The sequence below is a fragment of the Rutilus rutilus genome (genome assembly GCF_951802725.1).
Source record: "Rutilus rutilus genome assembly, chromosome: 15".
In the NCBI taxonomy this organism is placed as follows: domain Eukaryota; kingdom Metazoa; phylum Chordata; class Actinopteri; order Cypriniformes; family Leuciscidae; genus Rutilus; species Rutilus rutilus.
Genome location: NC_140220.1, coordinates 3,244,559 through 3,256,913, shown reverse-complemented (window position 1 = coordinate 3,256,913; position 12,355 = coordinate 3,244,559). Strand labels below are relative to the sequence as shown.

Below are 12,355 nucleotides of genomic sequence, written 5' to 3'. Positions count from 1 at the left end.
AAGGTAAAAACAAGTAACAATTCTTAAAAAAACTCAATGCTGTCCTGTGTTTATTACATTTTATTATTAAATCCTTTTTGTTTTCTATTTGTTTTTGTAGTGAAATATGACCCAGATATAATGAGAATAGAGTAACAAGTGGCACAGACACTCCCTAAAGCATCTCTACCGCAACAACATCTCGTATTCCCCCCCCACCAACCCCAACAACTTCTTACGGCAAACTTTAAATAGAAAAACTGAACGCATTTCAGTACCAAATTACAAAGATATCAAAGGCTCAGCACTCACTGAACAGTCCGCGTTCACTCGACGGCTCGTGAAGTCACACAAAAACACACGCGAGCCAAAACTCCCTTTGATTTTCACAATCCCTTTCTGTACCTTTTGACCTTACAAAATACAAACCCACAGTTTTGCAGCAAACAATAAAGACGAGTTAAACCACGAAAAATGTGGCATCTGTACACACATCCGATCGGCTAGACCTTCTGAACCGGCGTTGGCGTCGCCCGTTTGATGCTCTTCTTCATGCGACTGCGAGCGTAAACGCGAAGGAAAAGCGCGAGGAAGACGACGGCCATGCCGAAGCCGCCCACTATGGTGACAGCGTGACCGTAGAGAAAGCAAGACAGGAGGATTGCGAAAGCCTGTCGTAGAGTCATGATGATGGTGAAGATGGCGGCGCCGAATTGCGCAATGGTGTAGAAAATAAAAAGCTGGCCACACGCGGAGCACACGGATAGCAGGACGGCGTGGAAAGCGAACTCGGAGTGACGCGACATGAACGCGAGCGAGTCGAAGAAGGCGCCCTGTTCCAGCAGAGAGCCGACCGTCAAGAGGCAGGAGAACAGATTCACACCGAACATCATCTGCACCGACGACATCTTGTGCTTGAAGAGGTTGTCCTGCCAGTTGGAGGTGAAGCTGTCGAACACGATGTATCCTCCGAGGATGATGACGCCGGAGAAGGTGGTGACGGTGGACGGGTGTTTGCCGGTGGAGCTGGAGAGCAGGAACATGCTGACGCCCACTGAGATCAGCACCGCCGTGAAGTATTCCCAGTACTCGTAGCTCTTGTGCGAGACGATCTTGCCCATCAGCATCACGGGAATCACCTTAGAGGCCTTGGCCAACACCTGTGATGAAAACAACATGACGGATGACGAACAGAAGCACATTTGACAGCAAGCTGAGCTATCAGTCACACTCCTGAGTACCTCCATTGCAAAGTTGAAAAAAGTCACCAGAAACTTATTAGGGATGCACCGATATATGAACATTTAGGCCGAAGCCGATAACTCTTTATATTTGAAAGCCGATAACCGATATATACTGGCCGATAAATGTAAACACAAATTTTTATCAAATTTCTGAGAGCCTGATTACAAAAACAAAAGTCACACCATTAAAAGTCATGTCCCAAGAACACAATTATAATGATGTTCTTATCATTTTATGTAGCCGATATTACAGATTTGTGCTGCGCATGTTGCACTGAACTGTATTTTCCTTTTTTTTAAGTGATTTCAATCATATTTCAAGCAATTCAAAACCATCATGTTGAACAGAGCACATCTGAAGTGTCTCAGCTGGAGGAAATAATCCATTATAGTGTCTATACCGATACCGATATATATCATGCATCCCTAACTGATATGTAGGAGCACACGGCTAATAACCATAGGGGCTTTCGTGCGGGGTAGTTCTAGGAACGAGCCACCAGGGTGGATCCCTGAGAACTAATGGTTCCCTTAGGAACATAATATCATAATAACCATAGGGGCTTTCGCACGGGAGCCACCAGGGTGGACCCCTGAGAACTAATGGTTCCCTTAGGAACGCTTTCCTGGTTGCATTCGCAGCACCAGTAGGAACTCTGGTGTAAGGAATTGATGTAAGCCGCGCTTGTTTTTGAGACTTTTATTTTGACGGCGCTGAGAACGCCAGCCTGAACACACAGTGCTCGCATTCTCCGTGTTCATTAGTTTCCGATCTGTCTAATAGATAGAACTGTTATACATATAAAGTAGACAGAAATTAAAAGGTATTATCGTTTGCCGTGTGGTAAATACTAATACATAATCATGTTTCGCTTGGTCCCCTCAAAGTTGTTGTTGGATTTTCTCCTCAGCGTAAAGGTTAAGAGGATAGATCAGTCAATCACTGTTTTCCATATTCGTAGAGTTAGTTTCTGGAGTAAATATAAAGGCCATAATCTGTGTTTTTACAAAGCTTATTTTTATTTTAAATGGCGGATGCTGGTGTTTCGCGTGCGTTTCGGCCAACTGACATCACGGATAGTTCCTATAGTGCAAGTTTAGACCAAGCGTGCCGCACAAGACCTGAAAAGTGAAGCCAAAGCGTCTCGATCGCCCCCTGGTGACTGGTCCTAGTATAGGTCATAAGCCCCGCCTCCCTGTGTTATTCGACGGGACTTGAGACCAACTAAACAATTTAATTACACTTCAAATATCTTTTTTCCGAAGGTGGTTTCTGTCATTTGCTGTAGTTTTTATCACGCTGGTGTAAGTTCAAGTGTTTGTTTTTTAAATAAGTTTGTTTTTAGTTAGTTATTTGATGCTATAAAAACGGTGGTGTGACGTCATGATTGACAGCTGTGATTGACAGGTTCTCTGAGCGAAGTAGTCACTGAAGCACCAACAGACTTTTTTTCGGGATCTTCTGAGGACTGAGGAGATTGGAGCTTTAAATTTAATATCTAAATTTCTATAATTAATTATTTCACACGAGAGTGAGGGCGGGGCCTTGATTTCGCGGCTTTACTTCCTGCTCGCTACTGCGCAGGTCTGGTCCCGAGATCGCTACTGCGCAGACTCAAGCCCCAAGATGTCAGCGCCATATCGGGACACTGGCAGCTTCACTTCTCACCAATGGAAGAGAGCGAAGGGGCGTCGTCCATCTTTTTTTACAGTCTATGGTTTAGACCGACTCTGAAGTAGGAGAAGAATTAGTTCCTCCAAAAGGAGTTCCTAGAACTAAAATCTAGAACTAAAATCTTTCTTAGTTCCTGTGGTGCGAACACGCCAAAAACCAGGAACTTCCGCCAATAGGTCTAGGAACTATGAAAAGGTTCCTCCGGTGCGAAAGCCCCTCATTATGATGGTTTTAATCAATTACATTTAAAAAATGTGTTTAAATAAATACACACTAAATGCACACTATTCAACGCATAATTTAAAATTCTTGGTATGAGTGAAATAAAATATTAAAGCAAGGATTCAAAATACAATTTTATTATGAAAAAAAAGTCTCTGATATGATCAAATATTGTCTATGATCACGGACATATTGTGCATCCCTGTGATAGCATAGATTTATCATACACAGGACAAAATATGAAGAGTTCAGATGCAAAAGCCTCTAAGTGCCATCTGAAATTTTCTTCTAGAATGATCATTTTTATCAAGTTTGTATATTTAAGTTCAGTAATTTCACTTAAATGGCAATGAAAATTACCTATGAATTGTCATTTAAGTGAAATTACTGACCTTAAATATACAAACTTGATAAAAATTATCATTCTAGAAGAAAATTTCAGATGGCACTTAGAGACTTTTGCATCTGAACTCTTCATATGTTAAATATCTGCATTATTAGGGTGCATCTCACAAAAAAAGCTGTCATTAACGTGTCCAGGTCATATTTAACTCTTTCCCCACCAGCGTTTTTGAAAAAAAGTTGCCAGCCAGCACCAGCATTTTTGATCATTTTTACAAAAAGTTTCATGGCACCCAGAATATTTGGTTGCATGAATATCTGAACAGCAATATATCAAAAGAAAGAATAAACAAAAAAAGCCAGTTTTATTCTAGCTTCATGCATTCTTTATCAACACTTGAATGAGTTTCATAAAAAAAACTAAATTGGGCAAAAATCTGAGAAAACGCGTTTTTGTCAAAGACCACGTCTGGATCAGATTCAGAACGATGATCAAAACACAGATGGAGTAGATCGAGTCCATCAACACCCTCAAAGCCTCACAGGTCGTCCTGGGTCGACATTTCATTCAGTAACATTAGGCAGTTTTGATTTATATGCCGTTTCATGTTGATGATCGCGTTATTTTACATATGATATTGCTTGTTTCTGCTTCTTCTTCAACTGTGTTTTGATGTGTAATAGCCGGAAATTTCCGTAAATGGCGGGGAAAGAGTTAGTGTTAGTCTTTCTTCAGAAAAAAATATTAACAAAATCAAAAAGTTTCAGCTGAGGAAGTTTTAAAAATTTGGTTGATATGAGGCAGAATGACCCAATAGTAAAATGAATAAATGCATTATGTAAATGAGAATTTAGGATAAGTGTAAAAAAATAATGCCAGTGAGAAACAATACACCTCTAATGGAACATTTTTTCTTTTCCTTTTGATTTTAGACTGACCACATGTTCATATACAGCTCATTTCCCCAGAATGCAGTGCTGTACCTGTGTGGGAAAGCTGATGTATTTGAGCGCCTCGTACTGGCACCAGCTGCTGAGGATGTTGGACAGCGAAGCAAAGGAGTACTTGTACATGGGCGCCCCGTGGCGGGGCTGTTTGAACAGGACACACCACAGGCCGGACACCGTCAAGGCCAGGATTCGGTTCATGAACACCAGAAACTGGGAATCTTTGAAGCGCTCGCCGCTGCCTTCAGCCTCTGTGGCGCCATATGAACGTGTCATCACTCGCTCCTGAAGAACGCCCCACGTCAGGTATGACGCCTGGAAGATGCACAAAAAATATAATTGTGAACAGATGAAGACTATTAAGGTGCATTGTGTAATATTTAGGAGGATCTGTTGACAGAAATGATATATCATAAACATAACTATGTGTTCAGTGGTGTATAAAGACCTTACTTAATGAACCGTTACGTTTTTATTACCTTAGAATGAGCCATTTCTATCTACACACACCGCGAGTCCCCTTACATTGAAATGTGCTGACATGTTTCTACGCTGGCCCTAAACAGACAAACGCGTTTCGTCACGATGTTGTTCTTCGTAAAAAGAAGCTAGCTAAAGTCAGCGAATAAAACACTGACACAATGATGAACCGGTAACAATAATATTCACAATAACATATCGTTTTACTGAATAATTAAGTAAACAATTTCTTAATTTATCTTTGTAAAGAAACCTCATTGCTCAGACGACGACATCTGTCGGCCACCGTAACTTCTGTTGATTGCAATTCGCAACCTCACCACTAGATGCCGCTAAAAACCACACACTGCACCTTAAACTTGGATCACGGATTTTTATGACATCACGCGGACTTCAGTTTCTCATCAGATTTTCTGTCCAATCAAATGCTCTCTAGAATCTAAAAGCTACCACCTAAATACCACCTGGCCAAAGCGACTGTTGACACGTCACGGAGCAATACGTGTTGGAGATGTGTGTTCGGTTACAGTTTTATTACGTTTTCCAACTGTACGTTGGTTAAGAATGAAATGGCTAGAATTTATTCACACCTCTACTATTGAATCAAACATATCATCAGCGCTTGGATTCGCTTCCATGGTGCTGTCAAGCACGAATTGCAGTCTGTGAGGGAAACTAAACGCTATTGGCTATTTGAAAAGGGGGAGGAGCCATTCAATATGTCCTGCCTTAGCTTCCTGTTTCAGTGGAAATTACGTCAGCGCAACATACAAAGCTGCTGTTCCAAGGCACTTCAGCGGGCCTTTAAGCTTGATGCCGACTAGTTGCTGATCATGGCCTATAGAGGGCGCAACAGGATAACAAATCTGTGAAGTCCACTTTTACGCTCCATTTCCAACAGTTAAAATGATAAATACATGCATACTCCGAAAGCGCTCCACAAGATATGTTTGATTATACCATCAGGATGCTCAAAATTGATTAAAGGTGAATGCACGCTTTAAACAGCTTAATGTACAGGTAAGTTAATCGCTGTTCTAAACTAATGCGCTGCTGCATTGTAACACACACACACATACAGATAGTGCATCACACGCAGATCATTCAGTAGTGCAGAAATGTATTGTCAACACTGTTCTGTGATTTAGCAATAAAATAGCTTAGAAACTGAAAAGTTCTAGCATATACGTCTTAGTAACTAAAACCCACACCTTTACTATTAGTAGATAGACGGGTAGTGTTAATTAACACACAATCGCTCTCTCTCATACTAATACATTCATATAAATGTAATCTTTACTGTGCTACTTTATCTGGATCTAATTTAGAACAAGCAGAAATCTGTGAGAAATGAATGATAAAAATAAGCTGTTATGTCATATGCCATAGCTGTGCACAAGGCAACCTGCGTTCGAGCCTCAGCTCGAGGTTCAGGCTTATTTGTTCATTAATGACGTCATCAGCGAGTAGTTGACGTCGACTCGACTTTCATCATATAAATGTTGACTTAAGAATCTGAAGTCATTCAACCCCTATTATGCACAATTGCACACAGTTAAGTTATTCAGTGTGGCGTCAAATTGCCATGTAACACAGGGACATTACCTGGAGTCCAGCGGCACAGAAGATCAATCTGACGGCCTGTCGAGCTGATGAACTGGATTCAGACTCGTTTCTGGCCGCCGGTGAAACGTCATCCAGCAGTCCAGTTTTAGACTCATTCCCAAACACACACGTCTTTATGAGAGGAAAACAAAGCCCACGGCCTACAGAAACATGAGCAGTGTGTAGAATCAGGTTTATCAAGTACATTCTGCAAACAGTCATTTTTCCAAGTCAACAGGAGTTGTTGCAACATTCATGCGTACATTAAATTGTCTACTGAAAGCTATGTTGAAATACAAATTTACATAGGATGGAACATGGTAATGGAAAACTAAATATGACCATTCTGGTGCAAGCAACTTTGTATAAAGTGTGAAAAAAAAAAAAAACAATTTGGTAACACTTTACAATAAGGTCCTATTTGTTTAAGCATTAACTAAAATTAAAGGGACCTTTTTCAAAGTCTTTATGTTGTTTTTGGGCTCTACTAGAGCAGGTTTTCATGCTTGAATGTTCACATTTTCCCCATATTAGCCCCCATAGCATTGTTGCAGCTCCTCTCTTCCCAGTCTGTCAGTAACGCTCTGTTTAGTTCCTGTCTCTATGAAGCCCCTCCTTCTGAAAATCACACTGTGCTCTGATTGGTTGGCTGGAGCAGTGTGTTGTGATTGGCCAAGCGCTTCAAGCGTGTTTGGGAAATGTCCCGCCCCTTATCATAATTTCTTATCATAGTTCAAGACATTTTTATTTGAAAGTGAACTACTCCTTTAACTCAACCAGGCCCCGCCCTTTTATTCTGCATATGAATTATTTAAATGAGGAATATTGTGTTTTCAAATGGAACCTTATTCTAAAGTGATACCAAATGGTTTTTACAAAAATGCAGTACATGATTACACAAGAACGAAACAGTTGAGAAATTCCAACGAACCGGTTTCTAGATAATTGACTCGTTTGAAGTAGCAGATTAGGAAATATCCAGGGATGATGATGGTGGCGTATCCCAGAACATTGAGGAACAAGCGGAAGAGCCACACGTCCTGCCAGCCGCCCAGCAGAGAAACATCTTCGGCATCCGCTCGCACGGTCGGCAGAACACACAGCGCCGCACACACACACAAACTGAAGGGAAGAGAGGTGGAGAAGATTAGAAAAAAAATTATGCCATTTATTTTTATGCATTTCCCCTTGAAGACAGGAGTCTGAAGCGAAGCGATGCGTTTGTGTAAGAAAAATATCCATATTTAAAACTTTATAAAGTCAAATAACTAGCTTCCGGCCAAACAAACATACGGATTCGGCTTAAGTCTAAGTGCAATTTACGCGAGTAATGCGACCTACTGCTGATATTTCCACTACGCCATGACGTCAAGTTGTGTAAGTTGCACAAGTAAGTAGAATCCGTATGGCCGTTTGGCCGGAAGCTAGAATTTTATTTTGTAACATGTTAAATACGAATATTTTTCTTACACAAACCCATCGCTCCGCTTCAGAAGGCCTTTATTACCCCCCCGGAGCCTGTGGAGCACTTTTATCATGGATAGATGCACTTTTATCATGGATAGATGCACTTTTATCATGGATAGATGCACTTTTATCATGGATAGACGCACTTATGGATAGACGCACTTATCATGGATAGACACTTTTATCATGGATAGACGCACTTTTAGCACTTTTATCATGGATAGACGCACTTTTATGATGGATAGATGCACTTTTATCATGGGTAGACGCACTTTTATCATGGATAGACGCACTTTTATCATGGATAGACGCACTTTTATCATGGATAGATGCACTTTTATCATGGATAGACGCACTTTTATCATGGATAGACGCACTTTTATCATGGATAGATGCACTTTTATCATGGATAGATGCACTTTTATCATGGATAGACGCACTTTTATCATGGATAGACGCACTTATCATGGATAGACGCACTTATCATGGATAGACGCACTTATCATGGATAGACACTTTTATCATGGATAGACACTTTTATCATGGATAGACGCACTTTTATCATGGATAGACGCACTTTTATCATGGATAGACGCACTTTTATGATGGGTAGATGCACTTTTATCATGGGTAGACGCACTTTTATCATGGATAGACACACTTATGGATAGACGCACTTTTAGCACTTTTATCATGGATAGACGCACTTTTATCATGGATAGACACACTTATGGATAGACACACTTATGGATAGACACACTTATGGATAGACACACTTATCATGGATAGACGCACTTTTATCATGGATAGACGCACTTTTATCATGGATAGATGCACTTTTATCATGGATAGACGCACTTTTATCATGGATAGACGCACTTTTATCATGGATAGACGCACTTTTATCATGGATAGACGCACTTTTATCATGGATAGATGCACTTTTATCATGGATAGATGCACTTTTATCATGGATAGACACACTTATCATGGATAGATGCACTTTTATCATGGATAGACGCACTTTTATGATGGATAGATGCACTTTTATCATGGGTAGACGCACTTTTATCATGGATAGATGCACTTTTATCATGGATAGATGCACTTTTATCATGGATAGACGCACTTTTATCATGGATAGACGCACTTTTATCATGGATAGACGCACTTTTATCATGGATAGACGCACTTATCATGGATAGACACTTTTATCATGGATAGACGCACTTTTATCATGGATAGACGCACTTTTATCATGGATAGACGCACTTTTATGATGGATAGATGCACTTTTATCATGGATAGACGCACTTTTAGCACTTTTATCATGGATAGACGCACTTTTATCATGGATAGACACACTTATGGATAGACACACTTATCATGGATAGACGCACTTATCATGGATAGACGCACTTTTATCATGGATAGACGCACTTTTATCATGGATAGACGCACTTTTATCATGGATAGATGCACTTTTATCATGGATAGACGCACTTTTATCATGGATAGACGCACTTTTATCATGGATAGACGCACTTTTATCATGGATAGACGCACTTTTATCATGGATAGACGCACTTTTATCATGGATAGATGCACTTTTATCATGAATAGATGCACTTTTATCCTGGATAGATGCACTTTTAGATGCACTTTTATCCTGGATAGACGCACTTTTATCATGAATAGATGCACTTTTATCCTGGATAGATGCACTTTTATCATGGATATGATGCTTTGATGGACTTCATAACAGAAACAGCAATTCACTGCCATTGTAAAGCTTGGAAGAGCCAGGACATTTTTTTATATAACTCTGATTGTATTCGTCTGAAAGAAGAATGTCACATACACCTCGGATGGCTTCAGAGTGAGTAAATCATGGGGGCTAATTTTCATTTTTGGGTGAACTATGCCTTTAAAGAACTAGTCTGCAAGAACATCGAAACGTCACATATGTGCAAACAAACCTGGTCAAAATGCAACACAGGAATCTTTTGGAAAAGAAATCAAGTGTAACTTTTCTCCATAATTTTGTGTGTGTGTCTTTTGGCCATTTCTGGAATTCAGCAGGTCTCGTCCCAGGAGTCTGATCCCAGTCCAACAGAAGGTCTTTGTGCACCGAGCTGGACTGCAGGATCGACACACACTAACCTCTATTCAAACCCTGCAGCGTTACCTGACACCACAGATTACTGCACGATTAGAAGAACTGGAGGAACGCTTCATTACAGATGGAATGCGTCCCAGTGTAAAATCAGAGCATTGTAATTAAGAGGCTTCATGAAGGCGTTTATGCTAAGAGTCTCGGAAAGAATACAGTCAATAAAGTTTCCACACCTTCTGACCTGTGAATTTCTATTTCTAGCAGCTTAAATAACATACAGTACCAGTCAAAAGTTTGGTTAAAAAAATTACACAAAAAAATATTAAGCAGCTCAACTTTTTGAGCTTTCAACCATTATTGCTAATAAATCAACATATTAGAAATATTTCTGAAGGATCATGTGAGACTGAAGACGCTGTAATGATGTAATGATGCTGGAAATTCAGCTTTGCATCACAAAAATAAATTATATTTGAAAGAATATTAAAATAGAATAAACATTTTTTAAATTGTAATAATATTACTGTTTTTTTCTGTATTTTTGATTAAATAAATGCAGGCTTGATGAGTATAAGAGACTTCTTTCAAAAATATTAAAAATAATAATAATGTTTCAAAACTTTTGACCGGAACTTATGTATGTATGTATGTATGTGTGTGTATATATATATATATTTATATATATATATATATGCTACTGGATTAACGCTCATCAAGGCTGCATTTATTTGAGCCACAATAGTAAAACCAGTAATATTGTGAAATATTCTTAAGATTTAAAATAACAGTTGTCTTCAAATGTAATTTATTCCTGTGATCAAAGCTGAATTTCCAGCATCATTACTCCAGTCTTCAGTGTCACATGATCCTTAAGAAATCACTCTAATAAGCTGATTTGATACTCAATTATTAATATTGTTTCTTATCAGTGTTGAACAGTTTTTGCTGCTTCACATTACTTTGGAAACAGTGATGATACAGTGTTTTCATGATTGACTGATGAATAGAGAGCTCAAAAGAACAGCATTTAATAGAAAGCAGCCAGAAACACAAGTAAACATTGATCAAAGCAGACAAGACATGTGGATTCTTTCAATTCGGAAGATTCTAAATATGACGTGTTACACGCAAATGTTAGAGTGTTGCACTAGAAGTGACTGTGACGTCAGATATAGAACATTTAAATGTTATTGTGATGTTTCAGTACCTCCATGGAAACAGAGGCATTTTCCAGCAGCCGCCGCTCCGCCTGTTCAAAACTCCCTAAAACAGCCGCTGAGAGTCTCCAAACGAGCTCCTGCGCGGGTCATGTATCGATAACGTCTTGTACCTGTGATTAAACAATCAACATCCAGGATCCGGACAAATCCCGTGTGTTTCTGACCTGAAACTTCTCGGCCTGCTTCACTCATGAGTTCATCCGTACTGACGTGTTAACACTAACACACACTGCACCGCTTCCGGTTGCGAAAGGAGACACACCTTCTCATATCCGTGTAATTTTCACTTAGATGTTGTGTCATGAGGCTTCGGTAAATATTTGAATGTTTTATTGTTTAACAGACGTGCTGACGGCTGAGAGAGTGAATGTCCTTGTGTTTCGTGGGCACATTCATTATTCTTTAGGAAGGACCTTTATTTTGAAGTCACGCGTCACTTCAAACTTATACAGGGATCTTGAACATATATTATAATCATAGCTGCTTCTCTGTTAATATTTTATTACATTGTATTAGAATATTGAGGAAACAATTCCAAAATATCCAAAATACAGTTAAATATATATATATTTATAAAAATGTTACAATAGCGCAACTTTTATTGCACGTTGTAACATCACTTGTTAATGGAAGTTAAATATGTAGTCACCAAATATAAAAAATAATGTATTAGAAGATTGAAAAATGACTAGATACTCATTTAGTTTTAGCTGCTTCCACATTTTCTAAATTATTTTTTATTAGTTTGTTATTTCTAAGCGATTTTTCCTCAATACTCATAATTTCATATTAGAAAAAAATTATATCTTTAAGTATCAGATAATTAGTAATTCTGTACAAAACTATTTCCAATCAGGTTTCATTTGTTAACATCAGTTAAGTACATTAGTTAACATGAACTAACAATTAATAATTTAATTTTAAATAATTAACCCTGGTCCATAACACTTAACCCAAAACATTAACGAAAAAATTTACGAATACTGAATAAAGAAATGTATTGCTCATTGTTAGTTAATTTGTGAAATAATAGGACCTTGTGGTAAAATGTTACCAA

At 39.0% G+C, this 12,355-nt stretch overlaps 1 protein-coding gene across 1 annotated transcript; it reads right to left on the bottom strand.

Annotated features, from left to right (window-relative positions):
- Nucleotides 1-353: 353 nt before the first annotated feature.
- slc35b2 (solute carrier family 35 member B2) lies at nucleotides 354-11,540 on the bottom strand. Its single transcript, XM_084431764.1, has 5 exons — nucleotides 11,286-11,540; nucleotides 7,427-7,617; nucleotides 6,496-6,656; nucleotides 4,447-4,725; nucleotides 354-1,139 (listed from the first exon to the last, which is right to left on the bottom strand). The coding sequence occupies exons 1-5, from the start codon at nucleotides 11,303-11,305 to the stop codon at nucleotides 483-485; spliced, it is 1,308 nt and encodes a 435-aa protein (XP_084287890.1). The 5' UTR covers nucleotides 11,306-11,540; the 3' UTR covers nucleotides 354-482.
- Nucleotides 11,541-12,355: the final 815 nt, after the last annotated feature.

Coding starts and splice junctions, on each gene's coding strand:
- slc35b2 (XM_084431764.1), bottom strand. CDS start 11,305: ATGCCTCTGTTTCCATGGAG. Junction 7,618..11,285: donor ATGCCTCTGTTTCCATGGAG/GTACTGAAACAT, acceptor TCTTCCCTTCAG/TTTGTGTGTGTGTGCGGCGC. Junction 4,726..6,495: donor TCTGTGCCGCTGGACTCCAG/GTAATGTCCCTG, acceptor TGCATCTTCCAG/GCGTCATACCTGACGTGGGG.